General features: G+C 42.7%; 1 protein-coding gene across 3 annotated transcripts in view; it reads right to left on the reverse strand.

Annotated features, from left to right (window-relative positions):
* Window positions 1–1,818: 1,818 nt before the first annotated feature.
* Window positions 1,819–18,229, reverse strand: part of PLAG1 (PLAG1 zinc finger) — a 47,293-nt gene continuing 30,882 nt past the window's right edge. Inside the window, exons 1-5 of one of the 3 annotated variants that reach the window (XM_042923688.1) lie at window positions 15,750–15,825; window positions 15,145–15,216; window positions 8,263–8,361; window positions 5,321–5,679; window positions 1,819–4,799 (exon numbers count right to left, since the gene is read on the reverse strand). In XM_042923688.1, coding sequence (XP_042779622.1) covers window positions 3,542–4,799; window positions 5,321–5,562 — 1,500 coding nt within the window. In that variant the 5' untranslated portion in view covers window positions 5,563–5,679; window positions 8,263–8,361; window positions 15,145–15,216; window positions 15,750–15,825 and the 3' untranslated portion in view covers window positions 1,819–3,541. Of the gene's footprint in view, window positions 4,800–5,320; window positions 5,680–8,262; window positions 8,362–15,144; window positions 15,217–15,749; window positions 15,826–18,229 lie in introns of those variants that run through there. The other 2 variants (XM_042923690.1, XM_042923689.1) reach the window with 2 other exon arrangements.

Consider the following 18,229-nt stretch of genomic DNA (forward strand, 5'->3'; position numbering starts at 1 on the left):
TATAGCAAATTGATAAGAAAACACTGTAAAAATGTACCTGTTTAAAATACCATCTACCATTTTTGAACACAAAGCATTATATATCAAAGGCCTACATATATATCATCTAATGGCACTTGAAACAAATTATAATAAGTCTTAAAATAAAAGGCATAACCTATAAGAAAGTTTCTGTAAAGGTTTAGATTCGTTTTGAAAGTGCTATATCTTGTAATATGTGTAGTATAGAGGTTGACCAAGCTCTATTTTTTTTAAAAAAAAAATATTGGCCTATATACGTGTATTGCTTACTAGATGAACGATCCTGAATTATGTACTCTTTTAACATTCATTATTAGCTTAATAAAGCAGTCAGCTCTGGCTCATGTTTCAGTCAGTATATGGTTTTTAAAAACCGCTACTGTCCCAATTAACACAATATATCACTATATTCCACAAATGACTAATAAAGCACAAGCAACAAATAGGCAGAAATACACAGCTTGGAAGAAACACGAAATGAAACGAAAAAGTTGCACAAAGAGTGATGTGTGATCAGCCAGGACGACCGGAGTTTTGCAAACTGCACTCGGTAATAGGAGTTTAAAATGTGAATTGTAACAGTGACCACTTTACTATGAAGATGATATTTGCATACATCAGTGGATAATATTGCTTACGGTGCCAAGACCCTTCCGCACTCGTGCTTCTGTGTCTGCGGATCGAATCTGTGCACGCGTGTGGAAGTTCAAACTGAATGAGGTTCAATATCTTGTCTGAGGTCCAAATTCTAAGAAACTGAATTATTTTTACGTTTTTCCTTAATCCCTTTTTTTGCTTTTTCTTTTTTTAAACCAAGCAAAGGCACTACTAGAAATGTCAAGGATGAGGCTTCTGGCCACGGGGAGAGTGAAAAACAGCATTGGCAATCATTATTTTTAACACATCCAGGTGATGTAAAAACACATGTCCACTTTTCTTTTTCTAGGAAAAAAGAGCCAGTTCTGTGTTGCATCCTTGTTAGACCGTTGTGCAATTAAAGTAAATGAGGCTGCCTCGTGTTTAACAGAAATTCTCTCCAAAAGGGTCTGGTGACCAGTAGAGTCAATGTGAAAAACAAGAGAGCTGAAAGTCCCTCTTCCTCGGAAGCGTTATTTCAAGTCTGTGAGGCAGCAACAGGCAGAGAGGGGTGTTCACGTGAATGTTAAGACTCTACAATTCTAACCCAGGTGCCCTGAAAGAAATGCCTCCGTGTATCTGAATTCCGTGCAGGGCGAGAATTAGGCTAAAAAGATATACACGCATATGGTGCCATTCCCCATTTCCAAAATGCTTTGCTGCATAAATCCTGGTACTCCCTTTTTAATCGTTTATGAGCAGTGACATACAGCCTACCAAGGCCAGCGTCTCAGGTCATTAATTTGACTTCTCCTGAAGCAAATTTTAGACAAAGTAGTGCTTCCACGCTTGTATTTGTGACGTTTACTTAAAAATAGGTTTTCTATTTATTTGTGCTCTGTCACCAATTTCTTTTTCCTTTTTTTTTTTAATGGTGATTAAAGCAATATTGAACACTAATCATTCAACTAATGATTTAAGTAAGCAATCTGTTTCATAGAAACTAAAGGAAGCAGTAATAAAGCAGAGCTAAAAGCCTACTTTCAGAGCAAATAGTCTCCTAATCAAAAGCTTAGGAGCAGTTTGAAAAAAATTTTTAATGTATTTCCTTATTAACATATATAATTTTAATGCCTTTGGAACACACTTTTTATAAAATGTAATTTTTAATAATAAAATTTAAATACATAAGTATAAAAACTACTGCTCCTAGAATTTAAAAAAAAAAATAGGAGCATGATAAAATATCAGGAGCCAAAGCTCCCTTAAGAGAGCAACTCTGGTTCTATGAAGTGCGATATATGTGTGTGTGTATAATATATATAGTGAAACCCCCCCTTTACATTATTACAATTTACATTTTTCCACAAATTATACTACTCCCAAATATTTTAAATAATGTATTATATTCCGTAATCTGCACTCATGTTTAGAAATTCTGGGTAAACATCGCAATCTGCAGTGATAATCGGCCCTGTGAGTGAAAAAAAGAAGCTTCCGTACAGGGCTCATGAGTACTCAGAAATATTTTTCTTCTCTTTTTCTTTCTTTTTTTTTTTTTTTTTTTCAAGAGCTATACACTCTTCTATAAACCTTCCCCCTCCTACCCACCCCAACAGACAGGGTCCCCAAATAAGGCGTCAACAAGTGCTTAATAGATAGGTTTCTTAGGCGGATGTCCCAGCTAACACTTAGAAGAATATAATGTGACCTTCAGAAAGATGCTGGTGGTTGTCTACTAGGAGGAAAGCCCATAAGAACTGCTGCGTCCAGGGAACACACTCTTCTCGATCGTCGCTTTCACGTTAAGTAAGAGTGACGTGAGCGATATGCTTTGACTTTACGCCTCAAGAGGCTAGTTTCCAACCCTGGCAACAGGGGACATGATCCCTAGACAGGTTCCCGAGCCGAACCAAGTGCTTTACATCACACATCTGCCTTCTTCTATCACGCCATCCAAGAAGAGACGGTCCGCTCTGGGATAAACACACCTAACACCTGTGTTCCACAATGGCTCTCGATTCTGGGCTGTGGACCGACATTTTAAAATAGAACCGCTGACCGCACTTGACCCACCCTTTGGCCACGAAAGGCGGAAGGGATTAAGGGGCCCAGAGATCGATCCATACACTGACTCTGAGGGGTCCCGTGCCGTAACGTGGCCAGCACTATTCAATCGGAAAGAGAGCAACTTTGAAACGTGGCAAAAAATATCCTGTGTACTGATTTAAGGCCAACTACTGAGTAACATGGAATGCTGTGTCACCTTCCCAGGAGTCTTTTTTTGCTATAAATACTGGTGCTTTGTGTTTAGGTTTCGTTTTCCTTACGTGTGCATAATAAAGACAGCAAAATATCTGAGCCAGACAATAGCAAAGTCTTCAAAATATACTGACCTGAAATTATGGTATAGCTAAAGAAACATCTATCATCTCCCCAAACTGGATTCTTAATTCATTTGAAACATTTGCTTATGAATCCATTTAGAGACTAGTAAAAATTTAAAAACTCTCAGGTTATTCACATACATTTTAGAAAATTTACATCCTATTGCAAAACTCTTTAACGAGCCAAATGTCAAAAGGCAGAGCCATGGTTATTGGACAAAACTGGACATTTTAAGATCTAAAAGTAATTTGAACGTGGGACTCGTTAAGACTTTACCGCTACTGATAACAATGGCTCCCCTAGAGGAAAAACCGTCTTAAAACAGGACAATTGGCAGTGAGCGTGGACAAAACCCCCAGGTAAACAGAACTGAACGCAAACGGTTCCGAAGCTCACTTATAAAAAGCTTGTTTCTAGGTCATACCGGCTTAATGAAAGTCGGTACTGTACAAAAGCAGAAATGTTTATGCTGTTTTAACGTAGGCACTAGAATACAAACGGTCACCTAGGGCAGGGCTACACACAGATTTCTGCGCTCGGGCCACGCCGTGGACTCCTACTGGAAAGCCTGATGGAAACGCGGGAGCGTGGTGCTTGTGCTAAAGCTGCTCGTGAACGCTGCGGACAGCGAGTGCAGGGAGCCGAGACCTATAGCGTTTGCGGGATCCTGAAGATCCTGGGTCTGGGGGGGCAGCTGAGACACAGAAGAATGCGCCTCCTCTTGGGAGTAGCTCATCCCGAGGCTCCCCACCGACAGAGGATTATAGGCAGGGCCGTTTAAGGGTATGAAATTAAACAGCTGGGAAAAGTCCAAGGCCGGTGTGTTTAGGGGGTCGCTGATGGAAATCGAGCTTTTTGACAGGGACAGGTCCCCTGCGCCGTCATCTAGGGAGCCGATCTGAGGATCCAGCCCCAGTTTCGATGACGATGCCTGGGACTCCTGGGATGAGGCGGGCACGCCGCCTTGCAGCTCCATCACGTAACTCTCAATTTCCCCCTTTAGCGGCTGCTCTTTTTCAGGAATCGAAATCGCGTATGAGGTAGAACCGAAGGGGTATTTGAAAGAAAGGTGGTGAGAAGGGTGGACAGCGTCCATATCTATCGGGCACGTCATTCCCAAAGGTAAAGTTGTGATCATCTGGTGGGCGGGTCCCGAGCTCTGCATGGACTGAAACGGAGTGTTGTAGAGGTTTAACTGCAAAGTGTTTGTGAATGGCTTTGACAACAGTTCACTGGAAGGCAAGGACATCACCGGAAGGAGCTCGTCCTTGATAGGCACGGAAACGTTGCAGGTGAATGGATCGAGAAAGTCCACCGGTTCCGTCTTGACCTTCAGAAGTTCTTGGTTGTGACTCTTCTTCATGTGGCGAGTCAGGTGATCCTTCCGCCCAAATCTCTGTGCACAGTACTGACAGAGGAAGTCCTTTCTTCCAGTGTGCACCACCATGTGCCTCCGGACGTCCTTCCGGGTGTAGAAGCGGCGGTCGCAGTGCTCACACTGGTGCTTCTTCTCCTTGACCCCGCCGGACGACTTGCCCGCGTGAGACTTGAGGTGCTCAAGCAGCACTCCTGTGCTCTCGAACGTCTGCAGGCAGACCTTGCAGGTGAGGTCACCGCTGGTGGCGGCGTGCAGGGCCAGGTGACGTTTGAAGCCGAGCTTGGTGTTGTAGTTCTTGCCACACTCTTCACACTTAAACGTCTCTTTGTTAGGGTCGTGCGTGTGCAGGTGGTTCTTCAGGTGGTCCTTCCGGTGAAACATTTTCTCACAATAATTACACTTGTGGGTTTTCTCAGGAGAATGAGTGGCCATGTGCCTTTGAACACAGACATATTCTGTAAGTACCACGACACGAGTGCTACGGACTCACTTTTCAAACGGAAGCTACGCTACTACGCTACGCCAGAAACTCCCTGATTACGGACGCGTCTTAACTTAGCATGCGCCACAAGGACAGTCACTACCCCTCGGCTCCGCAGGACTCGAGCCGTTTAAGTTGCCACGTTAGTTTCTGCCGGTCTCTAGCTACGACTACGAAAGCAAATGAGCGAGCCCGCACATACTCACGTAAAACGTCCGTACCCTTTTCTGGCAATTTCTTTGTACGCACGGAAAATTCTACTCTCATTAAGCATTGCATTTACCAAAAAATCCAAAGACACTAACACGTAAAAGTACGTGGCTCAGAACGCTAAAACTAGCCCACGTCTAATCTACGCAACATCTCCTCTCTGCAAAGCGGCTAAAGAATGTGTATACAGATATATACGTTTACAACGGCTTCAAATGGCCAACATAATAGAAAATATAATCTGAAAGACAAATAGAGTTTAATACCTTTGTAATTTGTACTTAGAAACAAAGGCCTTGGTGCAGTCTTGTTGTATGCACTTGTAGGGCCTCTCTCCTGTGTGAGAGTAGGAGTGAACCTTTAATTTCTCAACACTGTTAAAGGCCTTGTCACACAGTTGGCAAGGGAAGTTTTTTCTTGGTTTGGTTTCACCACGCTTACGTTTCCCTGAAGGGACTTTCTGGGTATCTCTTACTTCTGACAAATCACCAGGAATGACAGTGGCCATCGCAGCCTAAAGCAGGCCTTCTTGTTGGACACTTGGGAACTGCCCAACTCCACTAAATGATTTAGCTTTAGGTGGCTTCTCAAGTTTCATGTGGTCGTAAAAGAAAGCAAAAAGGGACTGGAAAAAAAAAATAAGAAACAACTAGTTTGTAACTAAATTTAATTTTTAAAAATTTTACTTGCTAAGTGATGCTTTTGAATTCAAAAAGGAACCATAAAATGGATTCAGCTGGTCTAATGTAATATCTGTAGGTTTCTTTATATTCGCAAAACACATCTTAACGCATTGCTCAGAATGAACAGTTCACGCACCCCCCTGAAATTCTACCTGACAAATGATCGTACGTAGGGAAAGCAGCAGTGATTCCAGGAGCTTTCAGGAAGCGTCAAAACACGACACTAAAAGTGGCATTATTAAGCCTCAATTTTGACAAGGGATCAGACAACAGAAATCTAAGAGCGTAAAAAGGTTTCTGCAAATATTTTTACCGTGGAAAAAACCCCTTTAGCCTGGGCAAGCCAACTCTGGGCAGACTCCGTGTTACCGAAAAACACAGAGAAGCAACCGGAAACTCTTATAGGCACCCTGTGAGCCATTTAGTTCACGGAGGAAGTGCTTAATGCAGACACAGGAGGCCTGAGAGAGTTGGAGGCACCACCCAGGGTGGAGATTTGCTCTCTATTATCACACACAGAAGGATTGCCGAGTCAAGAGGAGAGATGACTTCTCTTCTTGAAATCAGAGTATCTGATGAAGTTACACTGAGGCGAGTGAGGATCACGGCTCCCGATCATTCGGGGGGAAGAAAGATTGGGTCGAGGTACTTCTTCCTTGCCTTCTTGCACATCACAGAAAAGCATTCTGTTCATCGGGCACCCTGAGGTTAGTGGATGAGCCCGAGTCATCAGGCCTCTCCAAGAGTTGAGGGGATCAGTCTTTGGCACACCTGTGACCCGTGGGTGGCACACCAGTGAGACTTTCGGCTGGGAGCACAACACCTGTGCGAGGACGCATCATTGTGGAGGTGTTTCGGGTAAAAGGTGTGTCAGAGCTTCGATTCGTTATGGGTGCTGTGAGGAAGGATGAAGCGTACGTATTGCATGGCAAAGAGTAGGTCTACTTAAAAAACTTTTTTAAACTGACTGAAAGCTTTGAAAATTCACGGACAGGAGACAGTGAGTATTACCGACTGTATTTCTCAGAGTAAGGAACCAAGTCCCCAAAGATCCACCTGATATAAAAAGAGTTAAAGGATTCCTGCAGGTTCCTGAGTGCCAGTCTAACAGCTCGCTTCTAAGGGGCACAGAAACGATGAGACCTACAACCTCTTTTAAAAAATACCTGCTTTTTAAAGTGAAAACTGAACGTCGCTAAGTGACTGTTACCAAGTACTGCTCACTTGGACTTCTCATGCTATGATGTATTTCAAAAAACAACGAAAGCCCGTTTCTTTATACCCCTTGGGTTTTGCCATCAGACTCATTTGCCCTTACGGGCCGGATGTAGCATATGGACTCCTGCAGAGTCCAGTTATATTTGGGCAGGGGCTCTAGATTGAATCTAATTTCTGTGAAACGAAGTGCATATTGGACTAGATCCCACTGTATGTGAAGGGGGAGGCTGTCCCTAAACAGGCAAAACGGGGCAATTATTCACTCATTTGCTAAAAAGCAAAGCCTGTGGGTAAGTTAACCAGTGTGTGCTTCACGTATACTTTCTTCGTCAGCAGGAAGACACAAGCAAGGCCTTCCTTCAAGCTGTGCAAACTGTCCGCATGCCTTCTGCTGTTTAAAAGTGACATTAACACAGTCAACACAGGTGACATTACTGATGCTACCACAATATGCTCTCCCCGTTTTAGAGTTTCCTCATCTCAGGGGCTTGTTCTTTTCTGGTTATATCCTCATTCAAGAGACAGCTTCTCTCTCTCTCTCTCTCTCTCTCTCCCTCCCTCTCCCCCTCTCACCCTCTCTCTCTCTTTCTGTCTCTCAGAAATATCTACACAGCTGTTTTGCTGTGACCAGCAGTGACACTGTAAATTGGGAGAAAGCACTGTGCCAACGCAGGACAAGACAGCAATTCTGACCACCTCATTTCCTAACATCATGCTTCCATGCACTTATTTAGAGCACTGTGGGAAACAAGCTGATAAATGTTTCGACTGTAAAATCAACACGGAATGCTACGTATCTGAGGCCCTGTTTATAACTACTATCTGAAAATATTTCAAAGACTGGTCATATGTGTCACTGTTGTGTTTAGAGAGCCAAGCATAACGGGCAGAGAATTTCAGTTGAGAAAAAAATGGCAGCTTCTAATAAAAAAAAAAAAAAAAAAAAGAGTATGAGAAGTACACCATGAAACAATACACAGACATGGATTATATTCAAGGTGGTGATACTCAATATGGAATAACAAGTGAATTTCACCATCTTTGGATGTACATACTGAGCAATGAAGAACTGGAGATTTCAAATATTACACGTTTCTAAGACCAGCTGAAGTTTTTTCATGGCTAATAATATCTTTTCATCTCAACATATTACAAAAGTCAAATTACTTACAGGTGCATTTAAAACGATAGGATAATACAAGGTCGTGTTCAACATGGAATAAAAGCCCACCTTCACAATATGCATATCAATCTAATGCTTTAAAGAGACATGCACAGAATGGCAGTGATTCCTGTTCAGTGCCTACCTGGTGACAGGTGGAAAGAGCCTCAGACCTTGATCTCAGCCAGTCCCATTGACTCTTCGTGGAAGAGAGCGGAATCCAGTCCTTCCCATTTTGGCCAATCTATGAAACAAAAAATAAGAGTGGACTACACTCTAAACGGGACCGGCACGTAAGTGATAGAAGATAAAGAATGAGAGAATTGCAATTTCATGGCACATGCTTACATTCCATACTCTGCTGATAAGTCATGCATTAATTTTCACCAGTTGCAAATTTGTATTAGTTCTAAGCACGTTTACATGACCAAACAAATGCAGAAACAAAAAGTAAAGTAGTATTACCTACATAAATGGCATTGTGTGATGCTGAATGACTCCCCACTTCTTTCCCAAATTCAATTTAATTTTTTAAATCTAACTTGCCGACTGAGAGAAATGGACGTTAGAGTCGCTCTTTGTAAACCGAACCGATCAGCATTTCGTTGAGCTTAATACTAGTACGGAAGAGACGAACTCAGGGCATCTGGGACCTCACCACAGGACAGCAGACTCCTGAAGCCAGCACCTCGTGTGCCCACAGTGCACACACTTGTGGGCTTCTCGGAGCTACACTCCGGTCACCTGCAACACCTGCCAGTTTATTTCTCGGAATGCTGCGCAGGATGGCTGAAATGTAGCGATAACTCTGTGCTCTTTGGATCTCAAAAGCATGCAAGGGAAGTTATACACAGGTGGGCCGCAGAGGCATCAGGAACGGAGCGTCGCTGGGTTTTAAAAGGTCACTGTCGAAAGATCTTCAACGTATCTTTACAAAATGCCTATTAGCATGATCTTCAGTAAACTGAGGACATGCGCAGGAAACAAATCTGTTAATAATTCTCGATTGTACAAGTAAATGCGAAAAGAATGGTCAAGAGGCAGAGAAAAAACTAGGATTCTCTACTGTAGCGACTACAGGGCACAGAGAGATTAATAAACTCTGAATATTTGAAAGGCGAATGTTCAGCTATCGTGACTGTAAGAACACGAGAGGGGTAACAGAAATCAAGCAGTTAAAATATAGTAGTGAAAGGATTCCCTAATGACAAGTTAAGTGAAAATAATTTTACTTAACGTTCCAAACACAAATCTAATTAATTTCCCCTGAAATCAAATGGTCATACTTTTAAAAGTTTGTTGTGTAAATAAAATATTTACTAGAGGACATTCAAGCATCATTACAAGACTACTAAAAGTACATTTGAAAGCAGCATTATTCTCATAGTTTAAAAAATAAGAAAAATAAAAATTGTGACTAATAAAAGATATTTAAAAAGTTAAAGCGAAAGCTCCATTCTTTTGGAAAGCACAGGACATGCATAAATGGAAGAACTGAATTCTGCACATCAAAATTGCAAAATAATAAAATTAACTTTGTAAATACTTACTTGCCCAGGGCACATACTGAGGTTTTGGTAGGGTAGTTAAGCACATGAAAGCCTGTTTTGTATATTATGTTATTTCAATAATATAAATACCTTACAAGTGCAGAGTGTTTTCATCTCTATGATCTCCCTGGGACTCAGTGGACCTGAGAGGTGGATTTATCATCACTGCCATTTTAAGGGGAGAGGCCCAAAGAAGCTGAATATCCTGACAGCACGTATGTGGTCAAGAGGTGGCAGAAGCCCTAAAATTCCTTTTTCGCTCTTATAGGCCTGCGTTCTAGGAGGAGGACGGGTCGGCAAACGAGTTTGCCAGTGGATAAATCCCGTGGTGACACTTAAAAGACAAGACCAGGGAACAGTGCTGTTCCCCCCGATCGGAGCTGCCAGTACGATCCCCCCAAGGAAACAAATAGAAGACTTTGCTTCTTTTAATAAAGGCAGTTTTCGAAGTAAATTTTAAGTAATTGCAGCAACGGTTAAAATAACAACAGCATACCTATCTGGGTGGATGGGGGTCTGGGTAGGAAAAAAGTGTAAAAACCAAAGTGGACCAGTAAACAATACATTCATGTAGTTTTCCTGACCAGGAGAAATTTCGTTGCATTTCAAGTAGATGCATAAAAATTTCATGGACGCTTACTCTTCAATGTCATTTATAATAAAAATCCTTTAGAGTTGAAGTATGTCAATAGTTTAAAATCTGAATCTTGATGTGAAATATTACTATTTCAAAATATTACATATTTTACAGTCTGAAATAAAATCATAAAGCCATCATTTTCATTCATTCTATCACAAAACATAATTCTAAAGTCACAGTTAATTTCCTTAAATTCAGTCTATTTTGGGCTCTTATGAATGACCAAATAATTTCAAAGGGCTGCTAATTATTTCCTCAGACAAAGGAAACCAGCAGCTGATTAGACTTCATTATTATTGAGCTTGATAAACTAAGCATTAAAAAATATACAGTTCGCATTTATGTAACCCTAACTAAAAGTCAACTCAAGTTACTGCTGGGTTCTTTTTTACGGGAACAGGAACAACTTTTAAAAAGTATTGTAACTACCGTTCTGAAAAGTCTGCAACAAAATGTGTACTCCTATCTTTCTTTTTTGTGCGTCAAAGAGCGGTTACCATGTTCTTCAGAGGATTACAATTCTCCTTTGCCTTGATCTAAGAATTGGGAAGCCAGGTAGAAAAGGTACATCTACCCGTTTCAAATAGAAACTAACACCTCAGAATGCCCTTCCAGTTTTTGCTGGTGGTAAGAACGCACGTTTTTTTCTAGGGCAACTTGCACACATAAAAACAGCGTACACACACATGTTCATCTTCCTATGTTTTACATTCTAAAACAGTGACTCACACGGAAACATAACAAGCAAAAATGAATCATACATCAGAGGGTCTACTAAAACAAATTCCTCTGGGGACGCCGGCCTAAGAACAGCCCTGTACTGAAACTGTTTCTGTGCTTTTAAATTCCACAGTTCTGATTGTCATTTGTCTAACAGCTGTGAATTTTTACAACACTTACCTGCATCAATACTTCTTTCGTATTTAAGTTAAAGGTCAAACATGTACTTTGATAATTAAGGGCAAATGCCATCGATAATCAAAGCTGTGTTTATTCTCCCATGTGTTAATCATAAAACACCATTAGTAAACAATGCAGAAAACGTCAACATTTGCTTCAAACATGTTTTTCAGATAGATAGGTAGCTTGCAAAAGGAAACTTACCAATAGTTAATACTTTAACTGACAAGTACAAAACACAACAGAACTTTGAAGAATGTGGAAGAAATGAACAAGATAACATAACCGAGGACCAATTCTGAAGTAAGGGGGATGGCATACTCAGAACGCTTTTTTGATTGTGAATGTAATGTGGAAATTTTTACGGCATTCAATTTCTGTAAGTCTGTAAAATCTCTTATTAATGAATAACAAAAGGAAAAATATTATCTTGCAACTACAAAGACCTAAGCCTATTAAAAATAGACGGTGGGGCAGGAGCTGTGTCAGTGTTATTCATTGCTGTTTCTCATAAAAGTAAACATTTTTTTGAATGAATGAAAATAATTAAAGCAGGGCACGTGCCTTCCAGCGTCAAAACGGACTTACAGGCTTGCTCGATCACCGGAACAGACATAGGACAGAATATACGTTATCTATGTTCAAGTAAAAAATTATATAGTACAGTTACAATTTGGTCCAATAAACTAAATAAGCCACTAGAAAGGGAGACACGGCCAAGAGCTGGGATGGCACCTGACCCGCCCGAGTTGTGAGCACTCAAATAACAAGCCTCATACTCAAAATACTTAAAATTACTGTATTTATTTTCCCGGAGAAATCATAGTTAACTAAAATAGTAAAAATAAGACTGCCTGTTTTGAATAATGGTACTTGATGTTTTCAACTTTGGAGCAATCCATTAAAATGTAGTTCTAACACAACCCTTTTGAAACTTACCATAAAATTTAGCTTTACTGACAGGTAGAGGGCCTTATATTTAAAAATCAAATACCAGAAGCCAACAGAGAAGTGAAGGGAAAAAGCAGACCTATTTGTTTTTAAGGACCAACGGGAAAAAGTCAACCAATTCCAAAGTGGAACCAACACACTCCAACAACGGTTCTCTCTCTGTACAATTAGGATGTTCCTTTTTGGTCCACCTTGAACCCGGGTATGGCTGTTTATTACATTTTCTAGAGTATCCAGCGAGGAGGAACAGACAATCTGATGAAGATGGAATATCCAAGTAAATTTTATCTTCCAATTCTGAAATGTTTTCATTGGTTATTCATTTTATAGAACATAAATGTCATGTCAAAATTTTTTTCTTCTCTTTTAAAAGCTCTCTTTTAATGATCCATAACTTAGAAGTTAGCATTTCATTTCAACTAGTATGTGGAGGATTCTTCCCCCGAGACTGTATATTCTCATCCAAATAAAAAACTAATGGGGCGCCTGGGTGGCTCAGTCAGTTGAGCGTCCGACTTCGGCTCAGGTCATGATCTCACGGCTCGTGGGTTCGAGCCCCGCGTCGGGCTCTGTGCTGATGGCTCGGAGCCTGGAGCCTGCTTTGGAGTTGGTATCTCCCTGTCTCTGCCTCTCCCCTCTTTCTCTCATTGTCCCTTTCTCTCTCAAATATAAATACACATTAAAAAAAAAAAAAAAAGAACCTGCTTAAAAAAAAGCAAATAAAAAAATACACATGGGTGGTATACCAGGTATTTCCATTTTCTTCACAAAGGGCAATTTTAGCCAGTATTTGCAAACAGGAAATGAGAGGGCCATTGTGCACAAGGGAATCAATGGTGCCTGAGAAAGAGTGAAGAATCGCAATTGCATCTGAATACAAAGATTGCTTAATCAAAACTTTAGCTGTTCTTAGAGGTTTTCCTGGCTTTGTTTGTTTTGGCATGAAACATTTCCAGAATATCGGTGCTCTGGCTAGGTACAAAGTAGGTAGGTAACTCACAGGTCCGCTCCCTCGGAAAACTGCCTATCTCCCAAACTGTGAGGGGTTGTTTTCATTCCTACGTTCCCGGGGCTGCAACAAAAATGCCTGATATCAACTCAAAATGTTGACACTGATGGGCCCCCGACCTTTGGAGAACATGCCTCCATTCATTTACGGCTGCCTGCCTGACACTACTCAATGACAAACAGCATCCTCCAGGCTTTGGGTCTGAACTCTCCAAGCACTCGTACTGCATACGCCTAAAATGCCAACGGGAAGGCAGAGACAGTACACATGAAAGCACATGTGACGAGAAAGGAAAAGTTTTTTGTAGTTACAAAAGCTCATGCAGAGAATCAGTTTGAGGCCATCTCAAAGTAAAGTGCACTTTAAAGACAGGCTTGTGCTATGGGATACAAAGAGGTATAAGTGTTAAGCGTGTGTGCAAAATCTTGAGCCACACTAAGCTGTATCAGGAAGACAGCCCGCATCCAGGTAAGGCTCTGTGCGTGTCATGACTCCCTAAGTTATGCCCATGTGGCCGTCCAGACAGGACACAACCATTCTGGCAACAGCCGCTTCTATATATTCCTATATAGTTGAGTAAATAGTATCAGGTCTAGGCAGAATGGTCAGGTCAGGGTGGCCACTCCCTCCTCCACCTGCAGAGGGCAGGTGCACCGCCCCGGCCATGGCAATGAGAAGAGGCTTGATAATTACATTCCTTGGCCGATTTTACTTGAGCGAGAACGAACTTCACAACTTTACCTCTCGGAGTTTAAGCCTGTGCCCGGTAAAGCTCTTCTTGGAATTACTTGCCTCTCCCCCGGGGATCCTAAATTCATCTGCAGGGAGACTGTTACTTATCCTTATACCCCCAGCACCTGGTCAGTGTCCTGGCATGTAGTAGATGTTCGATAAATATCTGTTGACCATAACCATAGTCCTGGTAAGGAATTTCAGGAATCAAAACGAGCAGGTAAACAAACGTGTTTTGATGTTTCTGAAATTTCAAATCAGCGTAAAGCAAGCTCAGAAGGCGGCTTGTAGAACGAAGCTGTTAGTTTGTTCTGGCAGAGGAGTGGAAGGGAACCGAGGGGACCATCACGACCACCTGGGGGTCCCTCCTGTTTCAGTCAGGGGGCGCTGAAAGTCAGGGACACGTGGGCATGTGCTACTCAGAGGCCTGCAGGTGACCCGTCAGGCACTGCAGAGACATGCCTGGGTGGTGCTCAGTCGGCCTGCATTTTCAGAACATCTCTGCTTTCAAATGTTCTATTCCGTACCTCCTTGAGCGCATGCAACCGCGTCGATTACGATTTACCGTTTGGAAACAGCCCATGAAGTTTTATAGGAAAGAAAAAGGAACAGAGTGAAACTAAAATTCTTTAAAGAGGATGTTCTTCACGTGAAATTAAAATGTGATGTTGAAATGACGTTGAAAATGTCAGAGAAAACGTCTGAGGGATTACCGACACAAGAGAAATCAAAACGGGAAAATCTACATAAATGTCGTTGGCTAAGGAAAAGTAATGAAAAACAGTTTTCTTTTTTTCTAGCCGCTAAAACAGTTTCAACAAAACCTAGTGGACAAAAAAATGCACAACCTGTAACACTAAAAAACTAGGAACACCTTCTCATATATCTTAAAAATGGACTGTACAAATATACAAATGACTCAAAACAGTACGCTAACTAGATTTTTAATGCTTACTCTTCACAGATACTGTGATTAGGAATTTCAGCCAGATTAATTTATGTACCTTTTACTTGATGACAAAGCTCTGTTCACGTATACTGTGGGACCTCGCCGGCTCCCAGCCTGCATCCTTCTTCCCCCCAGAGCTGGGTCCCTGCCTGCCCTCAGTGGAGCTCGTGACCTTGGGCCCATCGTCTGGCACTTGGCACGGCCATCTTTGTTCTTATCATTCTACCTCTCCTAGGGCCGAGGGTCCTGGCCTCTAAACCTCCATCCTGCATCAGAAGTCCTGCTGACAGACTTACCTGGTACCACATCCACGGGTGCCTGGATGTCCAAGTATCTCTACACCTCGACGCTGTGCCACTGAGCTGCACCTAGGGGCCGGGAGATCTAGATGCCTGGGTGTGTCCCCTTTCCAGCAAGGCTAGCAAACTGCTCTTGTCCCCCTGGGTCCCTTATCCTAGCATCTGCCCCATCCCAGCAAGCAGAGACAGCAGCCCTCCCCACCTGCCCGTAGTTAATCAGACCCCTCCCAGTAGACAGAAAGGAGATAGACTGGTAACGTGGGACAGTCTATCACTCCGAGCAAGATTCAGAGAAGAGGAGCTTAAGAGTTCATCTGCAGGCTATTTGGGGAAGATGAACAAGTAAGCTTTTACAGCAGCGATGCAATTTGTGCACAAAGGGACACTGCTCACTGCCAGTATTCCAATCCTTCCATCAGACTATAACTATTAATAAAGTCCTGCTGAACACAATACGTATTGATAGACCTTAAAATAGTAAGTGGCATGCTTATTATGTGGCATGCTTTTCAAAGCTTTTAATGTGACGTCTTAAATTATTTAAAAACTGAAATAATGGATCACTTTGAAAGCCATGCCATATAATGATAAAAGCCACCTACCTGAGGCCCTGCTCCAAACTCTACAAGGTAACCTTATTAATAGATCATCACAGAATGGAGCATTCTGGGTGCCAAATACGGCCAATGCAGCACCAAGAGGCAACCTAAAAAGAAAAGAAGAGTTAGTTTGAAATTCCAAAAGTCAGAACCAATCTGGTTAATGGCATATGAACCAAACTGGTTTTTATGCATTATCATATTTTTATACTTTATCGGAAAAGCTAGCTCAATTCCTGTTAGAAACAAATACGAAACAATTTATAGTACATTGAAAAGCGAAAAGTAAGTAACTCAATATGCCTGGATTTATAGATTTCCCCCCAAATCACAAGTTCTCTAGATTGTTCATATTTTTACTCAAATATTCCCAGTTACTGCCATTTCTCAAAATTGCCACTTATTTCCCTTGTTTGTATTTCAAACACATCCACTATTTTCTCTATAAAATTTTCAGAAAAAATGTTTGAGGTTTTTCTAAACACCAGCTAATGGAGAAACACTGCCCAGGAGTGTTTCCCTCAGGCCATGTGTTCACAGGCCGGGGTGCAAACTGGAAATGCCCCCAAGTAGACAGAGTAAGGAGACAGAGAACTGCTCAGCTCCTGCCTGCGTCTTTATGATGAGACTATTATTTGTCTGAAAGTGAGTTCGCAGCTGGCAAGTCTGTCTTCAAGAACACGCGAAGAGGCAGCAAGACGCATTCTGAAGTACCCGGGGATCTGGATGAGCCACAGCTTCGTTCTGTGGGTACAGGTGACGAAGGCCTACCACCACAGGCGCTAACCGAGGCAGGAAAGGGATGCCAGGAGTCCCTGCAGAAATCCTCGGCTTCGTTTCTCCAGACCAGAGAGTCAACGCTCAGTCATACGCGGCTGCCGCTGATTAAGACAAACAGCTGACACTGGTGCAATAAATATTACCAACAACTATTACATGCGGCATCGATCTGAAATTCCTGGGGATGCGAACAGGCACGGCCCCTGTTCCCAAGAAGGCCGCGGCCACGGGAGAGGTACCTGATGTCAAGTGAAGCGATAGGACTGTTAATGAAAACAAAAGCTGCCATAAGGCAGTATTACAGGGACGAATCAGCAGTGTATATGGTATAAACAAGTACCAGAGGGTCAGAAAAGGGAAAGAATACAACCGAGTTTTGGTGATTGTGACCTTCCAGAAGGCACAATCAGGAGAGGGACGGGGGGAGGGAAGGGTGTGCGGGGGGCATGCCGGTTAGCCAGAAGAATTCCGAGATTGGAAGCCTGGCTTGTTACATATTCTGAGGCGGTGCTCCGGCCGGAGTGTAGTATGGTTTACAGACACTGGTTTACAGATTCTAATGACAGAAGTGCACTAAACCCAAATGGCTGGGACATTGTACGCTCACGTACCAAGGACGGCAAGTGGGGCGGTTATGAGACACTGAGAACAAGTACTTGGGGAGGTGGGGTGGGGGGAGAAGAGAGGAAAAAGAAGGGAGAGAAGAAAGTATAGGGCGTGCTTGTGCAAATGAGACACAGCAGCTGGGTGCTGGAATAGTCTAAAGCAGAGAGCTGAAAACCAGCAAACACAGGCATCTCCTAGAAGAACGCAGACAAGCCCTTGAGTGCCTGACCACACTAACAAAGGAGATAAGAAGAAGGCAGACCTAGCTGTGTAGCTGACTCTTGTAGAGACAGATTCAAACCGAGTTACTGATTAACTCGTGTCGGTGCCCAGAGGCCACCGCTTTTAAGACAAAACTAGGTAATTTAAAGACGTGATGGGCAGAGACAGAGCTTTAGATAGAAGGAAGGACAAGGTGGCAACCCCCACGAAAAGACAAAGCTACTCAGAATGTAGATTGCCGCTCCCGCATTAAGACACCACCCCACAGCAAGAAAGACCGCGGGGGTGGAGTGGGAGGGAGGGGACAAGTGGGGCAGGAGGAGGAGGCAGAAGCACCCCCAGGTGGATTGCCAGTTGGGCAAGGAAATGACTTCCAGCAAAGGGAGGCTCTCTTCCAGAGAGCTTTGCACTGGAGGAGAAGCAAAGGGCTGGTACCTAAGGGGGGACTCAGGATGCCAGGTGGGACAGACCTGGGACAGCTTCTGTGCTGAGTGAGCATGAAGAGGCAGGGAAGAACATGGAGCAGATGGGAGCCTGAGAAAAGGGAGAGGTTTTCGTCTTAGATGAGAAGAGGGGCTTCTTCTTCTTCTTCTTCTTCTTCTTCTTTTTTAATGTTTATTTTTGAGAGACAGAGTGTGAGCAGGGGAGGGACAGAGAGGGAAGGAGACACAGAATCCGAAGCAGGCTCCAGGCTCCGAGCTGTCAGCACAGAGCCCCACGCGGGGCTCGAACTCATGAACCACGAGATCATGACCTGAGCCCAAGTCGGACGCTTAACTGACTGAGCCACCCAGGCGCCCCGCATCCCTGATGCTTTAAAAAAAAAAAAAACGTAAAAAAAAAAACGTTTTGTTTTTTTTTTTTTTTTTTAAAGT

This window comes from Panthera leo, chromosome F2 (assembly GCF_018350215.1).
Source record: "Panthera leo isolate Ple1 chromosome F2, P.leo_Ple1_pat1.1, whole genome shotgun sequence".
In the NCBI taxonomy this organism is placed as follows: Eukaryota; Metazoa; Chordata; class Mammalia; order Carnivora; family Felidae; genus Panthera; species Panthera leo.